Below are 11,185 nucleotides of genomic sequence, written 5' to 3'. Positions count from 1 at the left end.
ATGACCTTTCTTCAGAGAAACATTTTCAGATTATTAGAGAATTACACGCATGTAAATTTGGGACTTCCTTGCTGTTACACAATATGAAAGCCTCAGCACGAGAAACAAAACAAGATCCAGTTCCATTCCTTTTGGATGGAGTCACTGTGTTAACAAGGCTGGAGAGGAAAATGCTGTTCTGTGGCTGATCTCTTGCAGGAGGCGAGTGCAGGACACAAACACAATGTTTCGTTTCCTATGATTTCATTTATTCACTTGTGAAGCTCATGTGTTTTCCTGCACATGCTTAATTTCACCAACACAGTACATGTGACCTATCGTGACACTCAACAATTATTCTTTCTTCATAACGGCTCTGTTTTTTGTTGTTGTTTTCAATCTGCAGCCAAACCATTGACATTAGTTGCCCAGTAATGTGAATATATACACACTAACACAGGCCCATGACTTGACAGGCACTGGCACAAAACGCAGAAATTCCTCCATGTACACTCCAATTACTCTCTAAAGTTGCCTGCAGCTGCACACATTCTTTGTGCGTAACATGGTCAATTTCTAAGCTCAGTGTGACAGGAACATTGGCCCTGAAGACGCAGAGATCAATACACATTATAATTTGTGCCACCGTTTAATTGATTCAGGATGTGTTCGTTCTTACTTTTAAATGCAATATTCTACAAAAGTAAAATCTTGTATTGCGATGTACATCAAATATTTATATATATAAAAAAATTAATTTGTGGTAAAAGTCAAAATCTAGTTTTTGAAAACTAGCCAAAGAGGTGACAACGGATTATTCATCACAAGTTTTACTTTTCTTCTTCTTCTTCTTCTTCACCTTAAGCAAACCTTCCACTTCATCACCATATGCAGTGTCTATTGGTTCACATTTCACCATGACCTCTTCCACCTTTACTCTCACACTGGGCTGCACTCCCTCCTCCACCTCTTCTCTCGCCCTGTCCTTCTTTTTCTTCTTCTTCTTCCTCCTCCTCTCCTCTGAATCCTCACTCTCCTGGAGGGGGAGCTCTGTCAATGATTCATTCAGAATTTCAACATTTGGTTCTGCTTTCACTTCTGGCACCTCAACTTGTTCTGTCTCTATCCACTTTTCTTTCTTTCTCTTCTTCTTTTTCTTCCTCTCTTCTTCTTCGTGCCCCGTTTCTTCTATGAATCGTTTAACTACCAAAGGACGGAGGTTAGTAGATGAGGGTCCACACGCTGCTCCCTCCACCTCATCTACTGCCACGCATGTCAGTGTTGGGGTTTTACTGCCAAAGGGTTGGAATCGTTGTTTCAGTCCCGGTGGTATGGAGGGCACTGGAGCAGCGGGTATGACCTGCGGGGCCAAGTAAGCACTGCTGTCTCCATAGGTCTCACACACATTCAGCAGGCCTGAGAAAGCAGGAGCAAAAACAGTGCTATTTGACGACTGCTTGTCACTGGTGAGCAGGTGGAGGTCTGAGGTACCAGTCGGGGATGCCAGGATGCTGTAGATCTGCTGGCCACTTCCAGTCCTAGCTCCCTCTGCAGCAGATGGAGTCTTCAGGGTGTGGAGACCTGACAGAGGCACCTTGATGCTACTGAAACTGGACAGAAGAAGTAAAGACAAGGTTAAGTACCATCCAAACCAAACTACAGCATTTTCTAAGTTTCCAGTGCCACCTGCTGGCCCCAAGAGACAAACTGCCCCACAGCCATGTGCTTCTTATTAAGTGTGTAATGTCTTGTTTGCTTTTCACAGAAAAAAGTGAATTCTTTGTTAATGTGAATTGTCTTAATATTGTTGTGTTTTAATGTTATCATTTCTGATATTTTACAACCGTTGAGAATGTGTTGTTTTCATGTTGGGGCATGTCATTGTTGCTTATCTTGTGTGTTAATGATATTATATGTTGTTATTATTGCTTACAATGTTTTACATTTGTTGTTTGTATAAATTGTTCTTTGAAAGAGAAGCTATTTCATTTTCAGGCCAGTGAGAACAGTGCTTGGTTATAATCAGTGTGTTATATACAATAGACTGTTGTTCCTGCAAAAAGAAGGTCCATCTATCAAATATATCAAACATGGACTATGCATTAGTGCCTCAAAAGCCTCACTGGTTATTTAGTACTTCAAAAACCTAAATAACCAAGTTTAAACCGAAAAAGTCTACTGCTGCTGTGAAATAAAATGCCTACTACATGCACAAACAAAAAAATGTGTTGATGTATTATAATATAATATTAATATTTATATATAGAATAGAATAGAATAGAATAGAATAGAAATACTTTATTCATCCCCAAGGGGAAATTGTTTTAACATAGCAGCAATGCAACAAATATTATAAACATAAAACGTAAAATGTGCAACAGTGGGAAAAAATAGTGCAATAATGAAGGAGTGGCATAATGGAGTGCAATGTCATACTGTATGTCACGGAGAGAATATCATATATTATATATTAATTATAATATTATAATATTTATTAATGAGACAGAGACATGGACACACACTGACAAGACAAGGACACTAAAGACAGGTTAAAGGCTGCACCCACCATTCTGGATTAAAGCTGACAGGAGCTTTAATGAGCCATAACTCATTCTTCTTGTTCTTCAGACTCTTGGTCAATGTGCTGCTGCAGGGTTTATGGCAGAAAGACACAAAGTCAGCAGGACACTGGTACTTGGTGCTCTTCTTCTCTGTTGATACAAACGATACAACTTATAGAGTGACACTAGATAACATACGAAACACAGTACATTACAAACACAGTAGCATTTACATTTTCAGCCTAAACTACATTGATTAAACATTTTTGTCAAACAACTCCACATAATATATTCATAAAGAGTACAAATAAAAGGTGTTAACCACAACGAATTGTGTTCAGCCAGTCTCACTATACTTTATAGTGTATTGAAACTGAATTAGCATATTCAACTATTAGCTTATCTGCAAACCAACAAACACTCTAAAAATGAGTGTGAACTCACCAGATTCTTGTGGCTCCGCGGAAACAATGTCCGTTTCATCTTCGCTTGATGAAGATGAAATATCGCTGGGCATTTTTTATTTTATTCTATTTTTAATAAACCGCTGCTCACTGAGATGAAGCATTCGCTTTTCTGGCCGTAAGACTATGGAGGACGCACATGTGTTGACACAGAAAGAACTGTGACCTTTGATGACGTAATTTCCGTGGAAGTTTTGGTTGTAGTTCCGCGGCCTGGCTCCACTTGTTTGTTTGCGATGTCCATCTAAGTAAGGAAACTCTAACACCCACAATGCCTTGCGTCAGGTTACGTAACGTAACAGCGTCCGTAGGACAGACCGTTGACAGCAGTGAAGAGCAGGCCGAAGTGGGTAAACAAAACAAACATATGACATAAAGAGCGAAAACAACCGCGGGGTTTGAGCGGATTTTCCACATGTATGATGTGTAACGTTATTCTGCAGCGTTTCGGATTCCGTTAAAGCAACGAGCCGTCAGCAAAGAGAGGGCGTGCACCTGTCAAGCTAAGTAGGTTAACTTAGCTACCTTGTGCTAGCGTGTTAGCAAGCTTGCTGGCTCCTTGAAGCTGCTTAGGACAGCTGCCTGCCCGGCCATGTCGTCCCCTTCCTCCTCCTCCTCTTCCTCCAGGCGCCAGTGGTGCTACCTTTGCGACCTACCAAAGATGCCCTGGACTGTGGTGTGGGACTTCAGCGAGGTAGTGTGCCGCGGCTGTGTGAACTACGAGGGAGCCAATCAGATTGAATTCTTAATAGCGAGCGCCCGACAGCTAAAACGAACTCACGGGATGCAGGACGGGAACGTCAGGTCACCTGGTCCCTCACCTAGTAAACACAGTGCCACCGGCAGAGGAGAGGCGGCGGCAGACGGAGGCAGGCCTCACACCGACCGCTTTGACAGAGGAGGAAGAGGAGAAAGCGCCGGATCGGCTGTTCGTGTGCCGCCTAACGGGTTGCATCGTGAGGGACAGCCGGCTCAAGAGGTGAACCGCCAGAGCCCCAGCGGCAGCCGGAGACCCATGATAGGAGCTGCCATCCCTCCCAGTCTGGTAACGCAGAGTATCGCAGGAATCCCACCCGGGCTACTTGCGGGCATGCCACCGGGTCTGACAGCCAGGACAGCCCCCATGAGTAGTCCTATGATCTTCCCTCCGGTGCTGGCCGAAATGAGCCGAAGGCAGCTGGGAATAGGAATGGGTATTGCCCCCTTTATCACTCCAGAACTGGAACGAGAGCTCAGCTCTTCCCAGAACCAGCCCAAGATACAGACGCAGGTCCACAGCAGTGTGACTAGTGGCAACGCTGGCAAAAATACAGGCCTCCCCTCTTCATCCTCTTCCATGGCAGGGAGCGTGAGCCAGACGAGCCCAAAGCCTGCCTCATCTCCAGCCAGGCTGCCACGACCCCCTGCTGCAAGGTCCGGAGGGGAGCCCCTGGGGTCCAGCACCTCGGCAGAAGCAGCCACCACAGCTGCAGCGTTGCCCCACAGTGGTGCCTCTGAGCTCGGATCAGCAACCACCAACAGCGCCCATTCAACGGGGAACATGCTGTCCTGCAGTTTATGTCACGAGAGGCTGGAAGACACACACTTTGTTCAGTGTCCATCCGTGCCGGGACATAGGTTTGTGTGTTTCGTTGTATTGTGAAGTGAGTCAAGTTGCCATGATGAAAGTGCTTTGTTTTTTATACTTATAAGCAGTCTAAGCCTGTATATTAGATTGGTAACATTTACATATTCAATGAGTGACTGAAATACTTGGATATTATTGTAACAAAACTTTCATTGTCGTTATCTATAATATGTATGTTGTATGTTAATAACATGTATGTTCTACCTCTACACATATAGGTTCTGCTTCCCTTGCACCAGAGTGTACATCCAGAGCCGACGGGGGGACGGAGAGGTCTACTGCCCCAGTGGAGAGCGTTGCCCGTTGGATAACTCTCCCAACAGTCCCCCTTGGGCCTTCATGCAAGGAGAAGTTTCCACCATACTGGGCAGTGGTGGAGCAGGAGCTGCAGCAGCTGGTGCGTCTGGAGCCGGGTCAGGGCCTGGACCTGCAGCCTCCACTACATCTGGGGCAGGGGGTGGAGTTGCCAGTGGAGCCGGATCAGGGAGTGGAGATGTTGCTGTCAAGAAAGAGAGAGAGACGTGATGGTAGTTTCAATGGAAACAAGCTCCCAACACAGCAGCAGGCAGGTATGCCGACATCTGACTTTACTCCATTTAAGTACTGCATTTTACAGAGTTTTGTCCTTGACAACAACTACAGTTCTAAATGTAGATGCTCAACTGGCAAAATGTTCAGGATATTGGAATATTAAATGAAGTTAAAAAAGTGGATGAAATTAAGCAAGCGGAGAAACAAAATGACATTTAATTTGTAAAGAGTATAAGTGTTTTAACTGCACCTAGTCTAGACAGAGCAGCTTTGATAATGGTGGAATGGTAATCTGTTATTTGTTTGCTTTTTGTCACCATAGTTGTATCACATACACAAAGGTAATGTCTGCACTGGACTGCTGAGAAATCCTGAGGAGTGACAACACTCAACACTGCAACCCATAGCTTGGAAAACCTTTGTTATACAGGTCTTAACTCCGCCCACTTATACCAACCAGTTCTATCAACATTATCAGACCCTGTCAGGCGCCTGACTTATGCTGCAAAGACTGCCTTCACAAACTGTAATTATATATTTTTTTCTTTTCTTCTTTTCTAAATCCGTGTTGACTTTGCCAACTTTTAATGTAAATTTTGTCAAATGTGAATTAAATTTGTATGATCACTTTAAATATCGGAGCTCACCCTCGCCAACTCTGGAACACAAACCTGTGTCAAATTGTCATTTCAGAAAACAGAGATCTTAGTGAATTGTCACCACAATTTTTTTTTTTATCAAGACGGTGAATGTGTAACTGAATAGGTCAGTGAAAATAGCCATCACAACGTACTGCTGGAATCAGATATTCAGGACCAATCAACAGTTGAAGAGTGGCTACTATTGTTGTTCATTAGCACTTGCAGCCGAAGCAACAAATTGACTTCACCAGCTTTTAGCAAGAATGTCTCACTTAAAAAAATCTTCAAAATGCACTTTAAGAAAAGATTTTCAACAACACAAACCATTATAATATCCTTATTTCTCCATATAGCCACTAGTTAATTTAAGCTAGGCTATTTAATATGGTTCTGACACTTTTAATCTTATTTCACGTCCAGAAAGTAAATAAAGTCTAAAATAAATAAAGAAGCTCTGGTAATACCATAATAAACACGAATTGACCTGCACACAGCCTGCCCGTGCTCTCACAGCAAATGACTGTAGGCTTCACAATGAACCGCTAAAGCAGAGATAGTAGCCAGAAGTTAGAGAGTGATTCACTATTTCTGGAAAATATTTGTACGGAATTGAGCGTCAGTGAGACAGGATTCAAAGAATTAACTGGTATTTGCTCGCTGTGACTGTTCCAGACTACTACCTGTTCCATTCACATATCGACTTAGTTGTACATCAGACAGATTTTTCGTTTACTTTGACCTAAAGTTCGGAATGGCAGTGCATGTTTTTCATAACTGGCTGGTTTTATTTGCTAAATGAAGCTATTGACGCTTTTCCACGATACAATTGTAGCATGGCTCAGCTTGGCTTTTTTTTTGCATTTCCATTAGGGATCGTACCTGGTACTTTTTTAGTACCTGCCCTGCTCTGGCGAGTTGTTAATCTCCAACATTTAGAAAGGAAATTTCTAAAATCTCAATATTTAACAGAGGAGTCTGGTGTGTTTAGCGACAGCACTGCTGAAAGCTGGTGATCATGAGCCGAATCACAACCCGTTCAGTCGTATTTTAATTCAGTGACTGTGTCAGAGTCCGGTCATGCAGGACAGGAAATACTGAACTCTTGAATCTTTTTAATTCACTGATTGTAATGATTCACTGCATCGAAAACAACTGCTTTGCTCGTCACTAGTTTATGTGTTTGGCACATAGTGCTATGACGACCCCGCCCACATTAAGGAGGTGCTATAGTAACGGAAAACAATACAAATTTAGCTGTGCCAAGCCGTGCTACAACTGTATATTGGAAAAGAACCGTATCGTTACTGCTGATGTGATAACACGTTCACAAACTCACAGAACAGAGCCATGTTTCAGTTACCATTGTAAGCTGTGTACACTAAATGCTGTGCCGGCAGGTGAAAGCACAAAAACAGCCACAGAAACTCTGTGTCCGACTCTGTTTTTAAATGTTGTTTTCATAGAAGATCCAGTCTACGCTTCACCACGAATGTATATGAAGATCATCTATAGATAGACCTAGGACTATATTTGATAATAAAATGTTCAATGTTATATATACTGTATTCACCCATAATGGTATGTATGTGCAATCCTTAGTCAAAGTATATATGCAACAGTTTGGAACATGTCATTAAAATGACAGCATATCATTTTCTTAAACCTTTAGTTTTTATAAAGCGAGAAAACTCCCACCCTAAAAAAACACGTCATTTCAGTAAAATTGTTAAATTAAACAGCATTATGATTATTGCTGCGACAGTTCAATGATCATCAGTCATTGACTAAAGGAATCGCCAATATTTTAATATTGTATTAATTGATTTGAGTGACTTGATTTCAGCTGTTTAAATGTGAATATGTTAATAAACTGAATATCTTTGTATTCTGGTCAAAACAAACAATTTGAAAACATAATTTTGAGATTTTGGGAAACAACAATTGACATTTTACATGTTTTTTTTTATTACATTTCATTGACGAAACAACTACTTGATTTACAAAGAAAATAATCACTTGTCCTAATTGCACTGAAATGACTCTTACACACAATTACCATACTTTTAATCCTGTTTGTCACATTGTAATGGTTAAATATCCAGCCACATATTAAAATTGTTTGTTGGTTGTGGTTTCTCTCTTTATGTGCAGGTTGTACATGTCAGTACAAAAGTGCACACACAAGCCAAAGGTCATTTTATGCCCAAACTAATGTTTCTGGATGTAAATGTTTTATGGAAAAAGAAAAAAAAATAATAATATAGAAATATATATATTTCTTGGCCAGGTCTTAAGCGGTTTTCTTCATCAAGCCGTTGCAGTTTACAGGCTTGTGAGTGGTCGACTGTACTGATGGGATTTTACATGTAAATGTCTAAGTAAAGTATTCAGCAGAGCCTCGTACAGCACAGGCCTTCTACTCTGCTATCCTGCAGATCAGGTCTGTTGTAGAGACACATGGCGATTTGAAGAAGTGGAATTTGAGTTTTAATATGCACTGATACATCATGCAAACCCTTGTTAAGTGCCTTTTTGAAAATGTTTACCGTCTGTGTGTCTGTCTGGGAACCTCAGGGGAAGTAGGAGTGCAATTTTTTTTAAATAATTATTATTGTTGTCCAGTCAATGATCAGCCCTTCAATCGCCATCAGACGACTGTTGTTGCATTTATCTGAAGCCTTTGTAAAAGTTGGTAGGCCAGTTATTGTTTGGATATAGTCTCTCTCTTTCTTTCTATCGCTGTGTCTGTTTCTCGGTGTTATTTTTTTTAGACCCATTTTGTTTTTATTGTATCTTCATGTACAAAATAGAAACAGGAATAAATGGGTTAAAAACTTAGACCAGTTTCTCTCGTTTATTAGTTTTATATGGCATTAATGGACAATGTATCAATTGTATCAATCAAGGTTATATTATATTACATATAGTTGTATTTATGGCTTTAATGCCACCTTTAGATCATACCATCACTTATGGGGAATAACGTGTTGTTTTTTTATGTTGAATTGTGTCTTTCATATTTAAATTCATGACATTATGTCATGCCAGCGTCTTCCTGCACGTGAGGAGGAGAAAACATGTTTTATTATAATGGTTTAACATTGATCTAATTCACTCATCCTTAATATAATTAGTTGACTCTTCATTTACAAATACAGTTGTGGAAGTCATTTAGAATATTTCACACACGTACGTCATGTTAGGTGAAATCAAAATGTGTTTGTCACTTTGAATCAGTCAGACGTGATTTGACTTTTCACTTGTTTTACGTTTGTAATTAAACTTGTTTTGCTTACTCAACAGTCTTTATGTTTAAAACACTAATCTTGTCCATGTCAGAGTTGATGTCACGCGTGTGTGTGTGTGTAAGGACATGCTGGTCCACACAACTTTGTTAGGCTTTTTGAGGATAAAGACCTGGTTTTAGGGTGAGCGTTAGGCATTTAGTTGGTTAAGGTTATAGTAAGGGGCGAGGGGATGTACTGTGTCTGAGTGTCCACACAAAGACTGCACAACCAGTGTGGGTGTGTAGGTATATTTCACACAATTGTCCCCCCTCCAAAAAAAAAGTTAGGCTACTGAAGGAAATGAACGATGAAAGACGATGAATTAACATTGTTGGAGTAAAATCAATCATATTTGACATAAATATTACTGAAACATTATTTTGCAGTTCGAGAAGATAAAATAATATGAACATTTGAAAATAGTAATATATAGATGTGTATATAATGATGTGCACATCCACACCATTATTTTACTCTAAATATGAATTGTTTGACAAAAAGTGATTTGACAAAAAGTATTCACTGACATAATTAAATGAGTCTTATTTTGGTAAATGTATACATGGTGTATACAATACAGACTGTAAAGAATCAATTGGAAGGAGCCTAGTGAGGGGTATGGCTGCGACCACACGATGGCGCTCTTACACCTTTGCAGGCTGAGGCTGAAGACATCAGAAGCTGCAGGACACAGTGGATCCTTGTATCATGTTCAGGAAGAGACAGAGGGAATGACTGTATTGTCTGTAGAGCATTTTTAAAATTGCATGTGAATGATTTGAGCTGAGTGTCGGCCTCTTCTCACCAGTGAAACATTTAAATGTAAACAGATTCAAATATGAAACGAATCATCTTCAAATCATGCAATGCGTAAAATACAGACTGTTCAAAGTAAGTTTTCTGAAAAAACAAACAGATATTAACTGATGATGATTGGGGGGTGTCCTGGTATAGAGGCCGATCTGTCGCTTCCTCCATTAGCAGCAGCAGCTCGTTCCAGCTTTTGTTTAACCAATTATAGAGGTGTTAATGGACGATGGCAGCGCCATTGGCATGAAAAACGGCCCGCAGTGAGAGGATATGGCTGAACCTAAGTTTGGGAGGAGGGAGGGGGTCTTTAAAGGAGCATTACACCAATCAAATGTCCGCACTGAGGCGAAACGTTGATGCTTGACGCATACATAAAAACAACACTTCCATCATCTCTCAGAAAAGTGCGTAAAAACTTGGATATTTTTGTTTTAAAATGATTCAAAGAGTCTGGGTGTGAGGGACAGGTGCAACAGGTTTCTTTATCAAAACAACGTGGATGTGATGGTGTGCACTAACAGCATCACACGCAACAGGATTATTGGTCTAACAATCGTGTTTATTATTCATCTGCACGAGAGCATGGAGTGAAAGTTAATAAACATCTGTTCAGCTGCTGTGATTAAACTCCATGTTCATTCATTCTTTCTCCTGAGTTTAAAGCCATGAATCCAGAGACTGGAGGTCAAAGTTGACCATCCTATTCATCTCCAAACACAAGAAGAAGAAAAAAGACTCATCTTTTTCCGGGGGGGGGGGTTTAATTGCATCATTACAGACACTGAGGTGTGAGCTCATTCCGCGTTTTAATCGACTTGACAGCCTTTGGCAAACAGGCGATGATGGCGGAGACTCTGCAGGTGAGAGCCTGTGGAGTCTGTGAGAAGATGTGGAGATGTTTCCTTCTCTCTGCCGAGCTGCAGCTCAGATATCACGATGTTTCAATGATGAGTCAGAGCAAAAAAAAAAAGTCATCACATTTGCTGAATGAGATGCATTTTTCTGAGGGGGGAAACACGTTTTTAAATGTGTATATGATTTAGGAATAAAAACGTCCACGGATGAGCTTTTCTTGCATGCACTCTACATCATTTCTGCAGCATCTGCACGCGGACGCTCCTTCCTGCTATTTCTTATTTCCTTTTTTTCTCACCGTCTAATCCCATCGACCTCCCGCCTGCGCATCAATTACATCTCCATTGAACAGTCATTAGGATGAAGCATTGACATTCACGGGCCTCCGTCTGCACCGAGGCCTGATGTGTATTCCACAGAATGCAGCAGT

At 40.9% G+C, this 11,185-nt stretch overlaps 2 protein-coding genes across 3 annotated transcripts; one reads left to right on the top strand and one right to left on the bottom strand.

Moving 5' to 3' along the window:
- Window positions 1-226: 226 nt before the first annotated feature.
- Window positions 227-3,195, bottom strand: polr1g (RNA polymerase I subunit G). Its single transcript, XM_058634559.1, has 3 exons — window positions 2,985-3,195; window positions 2,546-2,690; window positions 227-1,589 (listed from the first exon to the last, which is right to left on the bottom strand). Exons 1-3 carry the CDS (start codon window positions 3,055-3,057, stop codon window positions 794-796), a joined length of 1,014 nt encoding a protein of 337 aa, XP_058490542.1. The 5' UTR covers window positions 3,058-3,195; the 3' UTR covers window positions 227-793.
- Window positions 3,196-3,292: 97 nt separating this feature from the next.
- irf2bp1 (interferon regulatory factor 2 binding protein 1) lies at window positions 3,293-6,483 on the top strand. 2 transcript variants are annotated; one of them, XM_058634558.1, is made up of 3 exons: window positions 3,293-4,621; window positions 4,850-5,200; window positions 5,485-6,483. In XM_058634558.1, exons 1-2 carry the CDS (start codon window positions 3,597-3,599, stop codon window positions 5,154-5,156), a joined length of 1,332 nt encoding a protein of 443 aa, XP_058490541.1. In that variant the 5' UTR covers window positions 3,293-3,596; the 3' UTR covers window positions 5,157-5,200; window positions 5,485-6,483. The 2 variants fall into 2 exon arrangements, with proteins under 2 accessions (XP_058490541.1, XP_058490540.1); XM_058634557.1 differs by having other exon boundaries at window positions 4,850-6,483.
- Window positions 6,484-11,185: the final 4,702 nt, after the last annotated feature.

This window comes from Solea solea, chromosome 7 (assembly GCF_958295425.1).
Source record: "Solea solea chromosome 7, fSolSol10.1, whole genome shotgun sequence".
NCBI classification, from domain to species: domain Eukaryota; kingdom Metazoa; phylum Chordata; class Actinopteri; order Pleuronectiformes; family Soleidae; genus Solea; species Solea solea.
The sequence above is the reverse complement of the archived record's forward strand: the minus strand, read 5'-3'. Positions and strand labels throughout refer to the sequence as shown.